The following is a 13,076-nucleotide window of genomic DNA, read 5'->3' on the forward strand; positions in this document are numbered from 1 at the left end:
TCCCTTGAAAACCCCCCATATATACATCAAAACAATTCAAGGGATGATAAGTATGACAACAATCGTGATAATAGTTTTTTGTAAACCACTTTTAATGGGTTTAGAAGTTTCAGAATGAGCTGATTTTCACTGAGGATGATCTCTATTCCAAAAATCAGCTCATTCCGAAACTTCTAACCCCAATTTACAAATTAAAGAATCGTCAATCGTTAATATTTTTGTAAATAATTTTTTATGGGGTTAGAAGTTTCAGGGTGTTCTGATTTTTTGTGAAGATGATCTTTATAGTGAGAAGACCATCCTCGCCAAAAATCGGCTAATTCTGAAACTTTTAACCTATATAACACAAAAATCGTTGTCACGATAGTTGTCATACTTATTGTCCCTGAACCGTCCCCCAATAACTTATCCAATATGAATTGTCAATCTTAACGAGTCTTCTGATTTTTAGAGTCACATAGATCAAGATTTCAAAATTATCAATTAATTTTCTTAAAAATTCCGACGCTCCAAATCGATTGATTTAAGTAATTTAAATATTCTTATTTGAAGTTTCTAGAGCTTCAATATAATGATTGTATCTAATCTCTACCATAAAATATATTCTTATTTTTGGATATGAGTTTTTCCATGAAATCTAGAAGGTTGTGGTGTTGGATTTTCAATCTAAAAATCCATTTGAGCTCAACGACCTTTGGTAAGATCTCAAATCTCATTAAGTTGGTAATGAAAGTGTTTCTCATTACAAAATACCCTCAATATAATAATCAGTAGGGTATTTCATAAATATCTGTGTAAAAAAATACATTATTTTTGGTGGTTCTATAATTGTCCTTTAAAGCGCTGTTATAATTTTCCTCGACGTCATAATTGCCAGCTAAACGCTAACCATTGTTGATATATAATACCGATGCTTATTTAGCATATGGTGGTGATTTGAAAATGCCAGTGAAGACCGTTTATTTTGTAGTGTGATATTGAGTTTACCCCCTTGTAAAATATAAGATTAGATTTAACCCCTTGCCTGTAAGTCAAGATTGTGTTTTCTTAATGATTTGATGGTGAAATTTTTTTTTTTTTTTTTAATTTTCAAAATGCTCTTCATGTAATTAAATTACTAAATTAAAATTTGGAAAAAAAAAAAATTAGATACATGAGTTATCTATCTCATTTGAGATTTTAAAATTATAATTTTTTTAAATCTTTGAGTCGATTGATTTAAGTGATTTAAATATGTTTATTTAAAGTAAGTAGATCTTATACTATAATGATTGTATCCCATCTCTATCAAAAATATTAGTTTTATAACTCTCCAATCCTTCCAATAAATTTCATTTTCCAAATTAGACTTATGGATTCGAAAATCTTATTATTTTCCTATTTTTCTTTGAAAATTTTAATTTTCCGAAATTTTCCATGATTATAGTTCTCTTTGTCTCAAGCATAGATAATTTTTTATTTAATTGTTTGGAGGTACCCCCATCCAATTTGATACAAGATCGATTTTACATGTAAATAGTCAAATACCCTCAATATGTTAGTACTAGAGTTTGCTTTTGACCATCGACACGAGGGGTGCAACTTGGTATGGTTCAAATCAAGAGTTTTGGTTTGATTTATAATGAACTTCGGTTCTATTCCAAGTTAATAAAATAGATAACCAACAAATTTGGTTCGGTTCTTCATTCATGCCTTGTAAGAACCGAACCAAATTACAGAATCCTTATATTAATAAAATTATAAATAAATATTATTAATCTATTTAATAAATTATACCCATTTTTTATTGATAAATTGATTGTTTATTTTATGGATAGATTAGTGACATTTTTTTGGATGGATGGGACTAATGACTTTATTTAATTAATGAAAAAACTATTGACTTTTTTTTTTATCGATACGTTAATGATTTTTATTTTATTTTATTGATGGATAGATTAATGACTCATTATATGATATTTCATATTCATATCTATTTATTTTGATTAAAAATATGTTGATTCAATTTTTAAGATATTGACAATCCATGGAACCGAACCAAACCAAACCGACCTTAGCTTAGTTCAAGTTGGTTTGGTTATATGGCAATTTGGTTCAGTTCCGATTCTCATTTAATGGAACCGACCTAGGTTGATTTGGCTTCAAACCAAACCAAGTTGCACCCCTAATCAACATGTTCATCCTCTTTGGGGTTGATGGGAGTAGTAGAGGAAAGACAATAAAATCAGAAAGATATCCCTTAAAAACAATAGGAGAGGCAAGCCAATAAAACTAGGAATAATGATAAACTAACTTTTAAAAAAACACTCAAAATTCACTCAACTGCACAGAATCATAGATATTTTTTTTGTGTATTCTGAGAAAAAAGATATATGATTCTAAGCACGTGCCATGTCAATTAAGTGAATTCGGAATGCCTTTTTTTTTTTTTTTTTTTGAGTTAATTTATCATAACGCTAAAATTAGATGTTGTCCTCAAAGGGACCACCGTTATGTTTTATCGAAAAATGGTGAGAAGAGGAAAATAATAAAGTTGAAGGGGGTATTATTAGCAAATGGAATAAAATTGATGGAATTTTCTTGTAAAAGGGTAGAAAAGAAAATAAAGTTGAGATTTCCTCCAAAAAGGGAAGAAGAGCAAAAGCAATAAAGGTAAAAACAATTATTCAGATACAGTTGAGCTATAAGGATTTGAGGTGCAACTTAGTCCGATTCAACTAGGAAACCAAACCAAATCAATAGCGTTGAGATGGTTTGGTTCAGTTTGGAACAAGTTGTGATTTAGTTCCGAGTTAAGAAAATGGAGAACCGATCAATTTGGTTTAATTCTTAGATCAAGCTTGTGTAGAACCAAACCAAACCGAGAATTGAACTCCTATGAATATATATATAGGGGCGGATCATGGGACATATATAAAAACAATGATTTTTCAAAATATGGGTTAGAGGTTTGGGATTGTGCAGATTTTTTGTGAGGATGGTCTCTATGATGAGAAGATCGTCCTCACAAAAAATCAGCTCAATCTGAAACTTGTAAGTCCATCAAAAATGGTTTACAAATTATTGGTAAAAAATCAACAGTCCACATTCTAAACCACTTTTGATGGGGTTAGAAGTTTTAGATTGAACTGATTTTTTTCTAGAATGATCTTCTCATCATAGAGATCCTCCTCACAAAAAATCAGCTCAATCCAAAAGCTCTAACCCATATTTTGAAAAATCATTGCTTTTACATATGTCCCATGATCCGTCCCCATATATAATGAATTATTTTAGGAGTTAAGACATTGATTAATGATTTTTTTATGGGACTGTATGGTATTACTTCTATTACTTTTATGCCGATCCATAAAAATACTTTATTGAGAATAACTTTTCAGTAAGAGTGGTGATAATACAACTCCCCCACGTGGCATACTCAATTGACTCCCTTGACATGGGCGGTTGTGTATCCCGAGGCATAAAGTCTATGGTTCTGGCACACCCCACATTAGGCGAGTCAATTGAGTATACCACATGGGTAGTGGTTCAATTCCAAAATCCGGTTCTTAAACCCATGGCCATGGGATGGGTTTACGACCACAAAAATGCAAAATGGCAATTTTGTTCTCTGCTGCGACACTCCTTCCATTAACAAAGCTCGTCAACAATGGTGGACTTGGAGAACCACCAACAACAGAGGCAACTCATCTCAATCTCCTCTCTGAGCTGAGCTGAGAAAGAACAACAACAAGAACAGAGGGACTGTTCCGTTCATGTGTTTCTTGTCAAAAGGAGAAAATAAAACTTGGACAACAACCACCCATATCAGAAAAAACCCTAGAAAAGGTCCCTAAAACCTAATTCTCAGCCGAGGAAGAGATGAGGATGAGAAATGTGGTCTTACTTTATTGCAACCAACTATATCTACTCACATAAAATGAACTGATAAGACTTCTAATAGGTCAATCCTCCATGGAAAACTAGCAACCGGGCAACACAAGTGTCTAGGTCAATCCTCAACTGAGCCGGTCTAGGGACCTGTCCAATGAGGGTGTAACCCTATGTTTGGATGCTGAACATGACGATCATTTCCAACAAGATTAACACCACACAGAGCAGCTTTGAGTTATGAGATAAGCTGGAACACCTTCATGTTAGCTAATTTGGTGTGTGGTTTTGTGTGAATACAGGTGTTGTTATACAAAAGACTTCACAATGTCTACTTCATCCTTGCTATTCCAAAGTCTCCTTCAGGAAAGATTCTAAGAAGAGTTCTTAGAGCCAAATTGGCTTCAGGTTCCTAGATGCTGCTTGTACTATTATTCTCTCTAGTTTTCGGTCTGACCATAACTAAGATAACAAAGATTCCGAGAATAATCTGAAATGGTATTGTACACACTCTTCTTGATCATCAGCAGCTACCATTGCTTCTGATGAAGACAAATGGAACTGAATGGAGACAGTGAAGATAAACAGATATGAAATCTCTCCAATAACAGAATACTTGGCTTTGAATAAAGTAGAATGGAAGTACAAGAGTAGTTTAGCCAATCCGAAAGTTTTGGGGATAAGGCTTTGTTGATGTTGTTGTAGTCATCGTCCAACTAACACTGGATACATTCATGGTTTCCCCATAACATGGAACATAGATTCAATAAATCTGACTTCTTAACCACAAACAAACCTTCACACTGAAATATCTCAAACATCAACATTGGATCTATCGATTTAGATTAAATCCTATCCATCAATTTAGTAGTAGCCAACCCATATGTCTCACATTAAAGTCCACCGTGTTCTTATCACCTAGGTATCAAATCTACTCTATTGTATGACTGACCATCTGATCCTCCAGTTTTTTTGGACAAAAATATGATAGAATATCAAGAGAAGAGTCAATAGATCCAATGTTTCTAATCATCCAATCAGTTCAATTTCTGCCCACAAGTGAGATAAAGAGTTATATAGATGTTGTACTCTAAAACAGAAATATATAGATGTTTTTGTTAGATATAAGCAGTCACAGTCACTAAACCAACACGTAAACATTCCCAACAGAGAGTATGGAACTCATTTCGTTCAAGTTGTTAACACAAGAGGTTGAAGGGAGACATACAATTGAAGAGACAGATATATTCCTTAAACTTTTTAAATATTTTTACTCATCAAAAAAAATATATTCCTCAAACTTTCCTCATCAGGAGGAACAACCTCTGATCTAACTCAAAGTGGGCAGCATTGGAGGGGTCCCCCTTCAGTAACATCAGAAGTCCACCAAATGAAGCGTACATCTCCCTGAACCAAAAAAGAAAATATAGCATTTTGAAGCAAAATATCTAAAAACAAATTGGGGTCAAGGAACAAAAGATTATTAGCAACAAGCATATGTTCAAAGAAACATACACTTTAACATTGATTCCTGAACCTTCCTCTGAAATTCTGTACAGCTTCCCATGCATAACATATTCGAATTTGTCTGCAAGTGACTTTCTCACTCCCTGTGCGATGTTCAATGATCATGTTATGACATCACTGATATCAGCAAAGCACCACCATATCCAAGCTATTCACATCGTTCATATGATCATGAGTAATAACTAGGCGTCATTGCCCCAAGATAAGAGCATTAGAGTTGCTCCATCATATTAGAAGAGAAATAATACCTTCAAGGGGTGCAACTTGGTTTGGTTTGAGGCCAAATTGGAACCGAACCAAAATGCAAATAGAACCAAACCAAACCAATCTAAGGTTGGTTTGGTTCGGTTAGGCTCTACAGCTAGCCTATATTCTATAAATTGGAAGTAACATATTTTTAATGAAAAAACATATATATATATATATATATATATATATATGGATCAGGTTCAAACGACAACCATATAGACAACCATATAGACAACGCGTTTTGTCTTATATGGGCAAAAATGTTTGGAATGGGCTGATTTTTTGTGAGGATGATCTCTATGGTGAGGGGATCATCCTGGCAAAAAATCATCCCATTCCAAAACTTCTAGACCGTCCGATTTTTGTTGAAAAATTATAGACCGTCCAATTTTTGTAAATCAATTTTGATGGGGTTAAAAGTTTTGGAATTTGATGATTTTTTGCCAGGATGATTCTCTCATCACAGAGATCATCCTCACAAAAAATCAGCCCATTCCAAACATTTTTGCCCATATAAGACAAACACGTTGTCTATATGTGTGTCGCAATGTGTGTTGCAGGAACCCGACCCTATATATATATATATATATGGGTCCCGTTCGACGCCTCACTCTTTACTAGACGGAATAACAAACGTACTGTGACTGTTGGATAAGACGCAATCAGACAGTTGAGATTGAATCTAAGACGCGATCTGCATTTAAGTTATAAATTAAACGATATTTACAGCACCGTCCTTCCATTTTTGAATATTTAGTGCTACCTCCCTGAGGACTTAAAAATCAAAAAAGAACAAAGAGTAGAACTCTCGTCTCTCTCCTGAAACCCTCTCTGTCTCTCATTCTCTTTTGCTCTCGCTGCACCCTCCCTCGCTCTCGACCCTCTCGCTCACTCTCTCATTTATATAAACAACAGGTTAATTTCACAGCGATCAATGTGTTATAAGTAAATGAGAGAGAGGGGGAGGGAGAGTTTAGTAGGAAAAATCTTTGAAACGGCCAGCCCGCTTCAAAATTTTGAAGGAAACCTCTGCATTGGATTATCAGTGGTATTTCAAAATTTGGCAGAAATGTGATTTTTGGAGGTTTTCAAGCAATTGAAGGGTTCACACACAGCTTCTCTTCCCTTTATTGGATATAAGTTTTGGGTTCTGTGAGATCTCCACAATTGAGAAATTTCCCAAAAAAATCTGTGATTTGGAGATTTCCAAGCTAAAAATTAATTCCTGTATTTATCAGTCTTTTGTGGATTTTGTGAAACACCCATTTGAGAAATCTATTAAAAAAGGAAAAAAAGTTGTTTTTCTAGGGTGGTTTTGGTATCTTAACAACAGTCATAAATGGAAAATATGAGTAGTTTTTCATAAACAATGGTAGTAGATGTTATGGTGGGAGATCCATGGGAGAGAAAGATTTTAAAAAAGAGAAAGTTTGTGGTAGTTGTAAAAGGATGACAAAGAGGGTTTCAGCGAGAGAGACAAGAGTTGTACTCTCTGTTGTTTTTTGTTTTTTAAGTCCCCAGGGAGGTAGCACTAAATATTCAAAAATGGAAGGACGACGCTATAAATATTGTTTAATTTATAACTTAAACGCAGATCGCGTCTTAGATTCAATCTCAGCCGTCCGATTGCGTTTTATCCAATGGTCACAGTACGTTTGTTATTCCGTCTGGTAAAGAGTGAGGTGCCGAACGGGACCCCATAATAAACAAAAAATTTCGTACAATAAATTATTAATCTATCCTTAAAAAAAGCCATTAATCTATGTCCTAACTCCTAAAATAATTCATGATATATATCTATATATATATATATGGTTATTTGTTACATAGGGTTTCGGTTCTTGGTTGGGTTTGGTTCTATACAAGCCTTTAACTGATAACCGAACCAAATTGATCGATTCTCCATTTTCTTAACCCAGAACCAAACTGAACAAATCCACCCCCAAGCTATCGGTTCAGTTTGGTTCTCGTTTTGAACCGAACCAAGTTGCAATCCTAATTAACTTCCAAGAGAAAAAGATCAGGATAAGACTTCCACAACCACATTTCTACAAGGGAATAAATCATAGACTATGGTGGCAAGTAGATTACCGGCATAAAGTAGCCAGTGTCAGGTGTTCCGTCCAAACTTAGTGTAGGAGCTAATACCATTGTGAATTTCTCTCCAATGTTAAGAGGGTATATCTCTGTATTCACATCTAGCTGCATGTACATATCGAACTGCTCACTTCGTGCCTCAATACGAGAAACTAAACAAACACGTAAGCAGATGTCGTTAGCTCAAAATTTGGGATAAAATATAAATAAGGGAACGCTTTTATGTATTTTAATATTTTATTTATTGCATAAAGAAAAAAAAGCAAGTTTTAGCATCAACATAGAGTCGGGCTATAAATAATTATTTTCATATAATAAGGTTATAGATAAACGGTAAACCTACCAAAACCTATACATTCAAGTACAAGTGTTACCAGGATATCACCAGGTTGCAAGGATAAGAGCCAACTAAACGTGCAACTCTTGTTATGACATATTGACTGGATATTTGTAAAACTATTGGTGTGGTTGTTTCACTGAAGCATGCATACCCGTCTTTATAGAGTTCTACCTTTAAAATCGATTCTAGCTTGACTCGAATTTGAAACAGAGAAACAAATACTAGATAGATCTTACCAACCCTCTAACAAACAGATATTTGAAACATAAAATAAGACACGATAAGAAAAATGAAGTAAAATGCATAGTAACTTCTGAAATACTAATCCAAGCTTGAGTTTTTCGATTCCCATTCAATTTTCCTCTTTTTCTTCTTCAATGCTCATCATCATTTCCTCAATTTGATTAAATGGCTAGGAGGCAAAAGGTGATCATCCACCTCATTGAAAAATACTAACTATAAACCAGAATTCTTTTTTCATATTATATGTTTCTTGAGAGGAGTTTACTGCATAATCATGTGGAAGAAACTCGAAGATAAAAAAGGAAAGAAAAAGAAGCTTGCATGTTTTTGGAATTGGATCCTCTGCTTTCGATAAGTGAATTCGATGCAATATTTAATTTTATGAATCAAGCTCCAAGGTTGCTTTTGTTTTTCTTTGCCGGTAAAATGAGAGCTAGACATAGAGATATTAGCACAAAATTATTCTAAATTTAATGTATTAAGAGTAAAATATCTGTATAACACAGTAAGGCAATGTCTGATTCGGGATGGGAATACGAACTCTTGGGATCTGGGATTTAGGAGGAATTTCAATGACTGGGAATTGACGGAGGTTACATCTATTCTAGATTTTCTTAATTCAATCCAACTCAGAGAGAATGAGCAGGACATAAGACTATGGTTCAAGGCTAAAGATAAGAAATTTTCTGTCAAATCTTTCTATTATTATTTGCTGCCATCGGGTGAGGTTTCTTTCTCTCCTTCTGTTATTTGGTCCACTCTTGTTCCTTCTAAGGTGTCCTTCTTTCTTTGGATTGCGTCTTTGGGTAAAATTCTCAACTTGGATAATTTGATCTATCAGGGGTGGATTACTCCAAATTTTTGCTTTCTTTGTTCTAAGGATGGGGAGTCTATCAACCATATTCTTATTCATTGTCCTTTTTCTCGGGTTATTTGGATGTTCTTCTTATCTCGTTTTCAAGTGGATTGGATCCTTCCTTCTTCTCTTTTTGAACTTCTAAAGGGTTGGAGTTTCAATATCTTCTTTTCTAAGAAGAGATATCTCTGGGCTATCCTACCTTCCGCCATTGCTTGGAGTCTTTGGAAAGAATGAAACAACAGGGTATTCCATAACAAGGAGAGCTCGTCTCACACAGTGATCCTAGAGATTTTGGGATTTCGATTCTTCTGGTCAAAGTTGAGTAAAGACTTTGAGGGAGTGTTTCAAGATTTTGTTTTTAATTGGGATACCATTTGTAACTCGTAACATCCGGCTGGGAGTGTATTTTTGTTTTCTTTTTCCTATTTTCCTTGGTGTATTTGTTCTTGTTGTTAGGGGGCTATCTCAACCTCCCCTTCTTCTTCTCTTATTTAATATAATTTATATTTATCCAAAAAAAAAATATCTGTATATCGTAATTCAATGTGCTTTACCTTTAACCTGCTCAAGTTTAATAGCATTTTAAAAAAATGTTGCGGGTCGATAAACGTTTCAATTATTTTGTTCTTTTTCACCTTTTTTGGGTTATATTTCACAACAATTTAGTAGAAGTTAAAAAAGCATTCAAAATACCTTTATCGAACTTTTTACCATCTGGATCCAACCGAGTCAAAGTGAAAATATCCTCAAAAAGAAGCTCAACCATTCTTTCTACAAAGTTACCCCTTAGCAATCAATATTCACCTGCAGAAATAAAATCATAATAGCAATTACGATAATAAGTGACACTCACCATTTCCAACAGTAAGCTTCAATTGACATAAAATATTGAAAAAATACTACGCAATCACAATGTCCTCATGGTAGTTATGAATGCTTGTTGTTAGCAACATAATAAATAGCTAGGTTCAAAAATATTGTTATCAAACAGTGTAACCGTGTAACCACCATGTTAATTTTGAATTTAATGGTAACGTAAGGGCATTACTTAACAATGGGCCCCATCACAAAGAATCTAACGCTGGCATAATTAGCTTCGGCAAATTATTTCATTTCCAAGGTATGAATGGAAAAAAATTGCATTTTCAGATGTCTCGAAAGTCCATAGGAGGTATAATCATTCCGAAGTGATCAAGAGAGAACGGAAACACAAACCATAATGCGGGACACAAATCAAGCAATAATAATGGGTTCCAAAAAAAATTGCAAATTTATTCTTTCAACAAATAGCCAATTTGGATTTTGGAAACCTCTTTTTTTTCCTTTAAGAAAACCTTTCAAAAAAAAAATTCTTTGACCTTCATCACCCCTAATTAGCCCTTTCCATCACCCTACAACTTTATAATCAAACAAATTTAGGTTGTCCTACGTTAGACTACGACACCAAATAATGTATGTCTAACGAAACAATATGATTCTTGCGTCACACTCAGTTCCCATCTAGTCCAGCAACTAGACCGAGACGACCCGCCCGAGTCATCTCAATCTCGGACGAGATTTAAAATCATGCTTCACTCTCATATTCGATTTTAGAGTTTTAGTTTTTCCCCTCAACTCCTACAAGAGCACGACCAATGATATTCCCACATCAAAATCGGCATTGTTGACGGAAGCTCTCTATGCGTGTGTGTCTCAGATTTTAGGATTGGTGCATGTGCAAGGGGAGAAGCCAAGGTGACGTTGGATGGTAATAGATGAGAGACTTTGAAGGTAAGAGTGTCGTTGTTGTGAGGGTTGAGAGGCCTTGATGTGGGATTTGAGGAAAGCGGTAGTTGGTAGCTACAATGGGGGGTTGAACGAAGACAGTGTTAGTGATACAAAGAGATGAGGAGCAGGAGGAGTTGGGTTGTGATCATGATCATGATCTTGGGGAGTGTTGAAGGCTGTGATTGAGAAGAAAACTGTGGTGTTAGAGTTGGGTCAAGTGTTGCTAGGAATAAGCAGTCGTGTCTCTCTCACCAACACCAACTCCAACTCGTCACCAATGATTTCTAGCTTTTAATTTTTAATTTTTGGGGTAAAAAAAATTGTTGTTGACTGAATTGAATTACTTATTTTTCCTTGTGTTACGATCAATTTGTCCCACATCGCCCAAGTATGGGATTGGGTATGTGTATATGACCTCTTGGGCACCTCCCCTTGCAAGCCGGATTTCAAGGGTACCACGTCGAGTATGGGACCAGACACAGTATCGGTTGCGGCTCCATCATCGCCATCCCGAAAATGGCTTCCTAAAAATGGCGTAGCCGTTGTGGACAACATTGCGGAGTGTGGTGGAATGTTACAATCAATTTGTCCACATCGTCCAAGTATGGGATTGGTATGTGTATATGACCTCTTTGGCACCCTCCCCTGGCAAGCCAGTTTTCAAGGGTGAGTTCTACCGGAAGTGTTTATATCATATTGAGAGTCCCCGATATGGATAACATGGAGGGGTGTGTAATGGGTTTAGGGGTTGGTGTGGTTCAAAAATTCTTACTGTGCACCCCTTTAATCTTTTTGAGTCTGGAGAGAGAATTGAAAGTGAAGAGGATTTTCTGAAACCGTAACTCGATCTAGATCCTCCGCGGTTTTACTCACCCATTTTCTTCCTAAAAAGTAGTTTGTTTAAAAAAATGGTGGTGTTGAATCAGATCAGTTCGATTTTGGATTGAGCAAAATCTAAATCAAATCGGATTCGGTTCAACATTTCATTAATCCAATCAGATCAGATTCGGTTCATAAGGTAAATATTTTGAATCGGTAATGGTATGATATCGATCTGGTACCAATCCGATCCGTTGAACGAGCCCGCATGAGCGGGTGAAAAGGGCACGAGGGCCATAAACCCTCGTGAGCAAGTGATGGAGGAGCTAGGCCTAGTGTGCCCTAAGTAGGAGGGTGGTAACAACACTAAGTCCAGAGCATCCTCATTAGTAGGTGACATTGAGGTACCTTTACTTTAACTTTCAACAAACTAACAGATCCTTAATATGAAGTGAACCTATAAAACAATCTTCAAATTGCACACCCACCCAAGAAAACATTAATTAAATAAAAACAAATAGGAACTTTAAAAAAAAAAAAATTACAAAATCTGATTACAGGAAACCAAATTACAACAACTCCGAAGAGTTGCTGGTTCAAACGAATGAGAGATTAAAATGGTTTAGAATCGTGTCTGTGAAACTGAATTGTATCCTAATGTTATTTGAATCGAATATACACATAATTTGAATAAGAATTCGGAAAATAAACAATTAGTTATCCAAATTTAAATTCCGAATTATATTTTATATCAATATCCGAATTTGAAACCATTTAACTTATCAGATATTTCATTTAGTTCAACCTTCAAACCTCAAAGTAAGATAGGGTTTTGGGATTTTTTTTTTTTTTTTAACGGAAAAGTGCAAATAAAAGGTTTGGATTGAATCATAAAGGGTTGAGAGATAAAGAAATTTACCTGAAATCAGGTTCGGATTTTCGACTATTCGTTGGCATGCCTTTACTGAGGGAGGACGAGACGCAGTGAAGAAGAGGGTTTAGGACTTTAGGCTTTAATTTTTGGGTGATTTAGAAATACCCCCCTTCATGTTTTGCCAAATATTAGAGATACCCCTGAATTTTGAATCAAACTGATGAAAAGTCTCTTGACCTGAGTATTCTTTGGAAGACAAATAAACTACCTAAATGCCCTCACTTCAACCTCCAGCTAATCCAAAATCAGTCCTCTTTCAATGGAGGGTAGATTTTAAAGGGATGTACTATTTCCATACCAATTTTTACTAATTCCACACCAATTGTGTTTCTTTTAGTGATCACATGGGAAGTGGTGTGGCATTAGTAAAC

The 13,076-nt window shown here is 35.2% G+C and overlaps 1 protein-coding gene across 1 annotated transcript; it reads right to left on the bottom strand.

The window, feature by feature from the left end:
* Nucleotides 1–4,953: 4,953 nt before the first annotated feature.
* Nucleotides 4,954–12,832, bottom strand: LOC147398628 (DNA-directed RNA polymerases II, IV and V subunit 8B-like). Its single transcript, XM_086447884.1, has 5 exons — nt 12,691–12,832; nt 9,879–9,989; nt 7,738–7,895; nt 5,386–5,480; nt 4,954–5,277 (listed from the first exon to the last, which is right to left on the bottom strand). Exons 2-5 carry the CDS (start codon nt 9,949–9,951, stop codon nt 5,166–5,168), a joined length of 438 nt encoding a protein of 145 aa, XP_086304010.1. The 5' UTR covers nt 9,952–9,989; nt 12,691–12,832; the 3' UTR covers nt 4,954–5,165.
* Nucleotides 12,833–13,076: the final 244 nt, after the last annotated feature.

Source organism: Akebia trifoliata, chromosome 7 (assembly GCF_017979445.1).
Source record: "Akebia trifoliata isolate Shusen 1 chromosome 7, ASM1797944v1, whole genome shotgun sequence".
NCBI lineage: Eukaryota > Viridiplantae > Streptophyta > Magnoliopsida > Ranunculales > Lardizabalaceae > Akebia > Akebia trifoliata.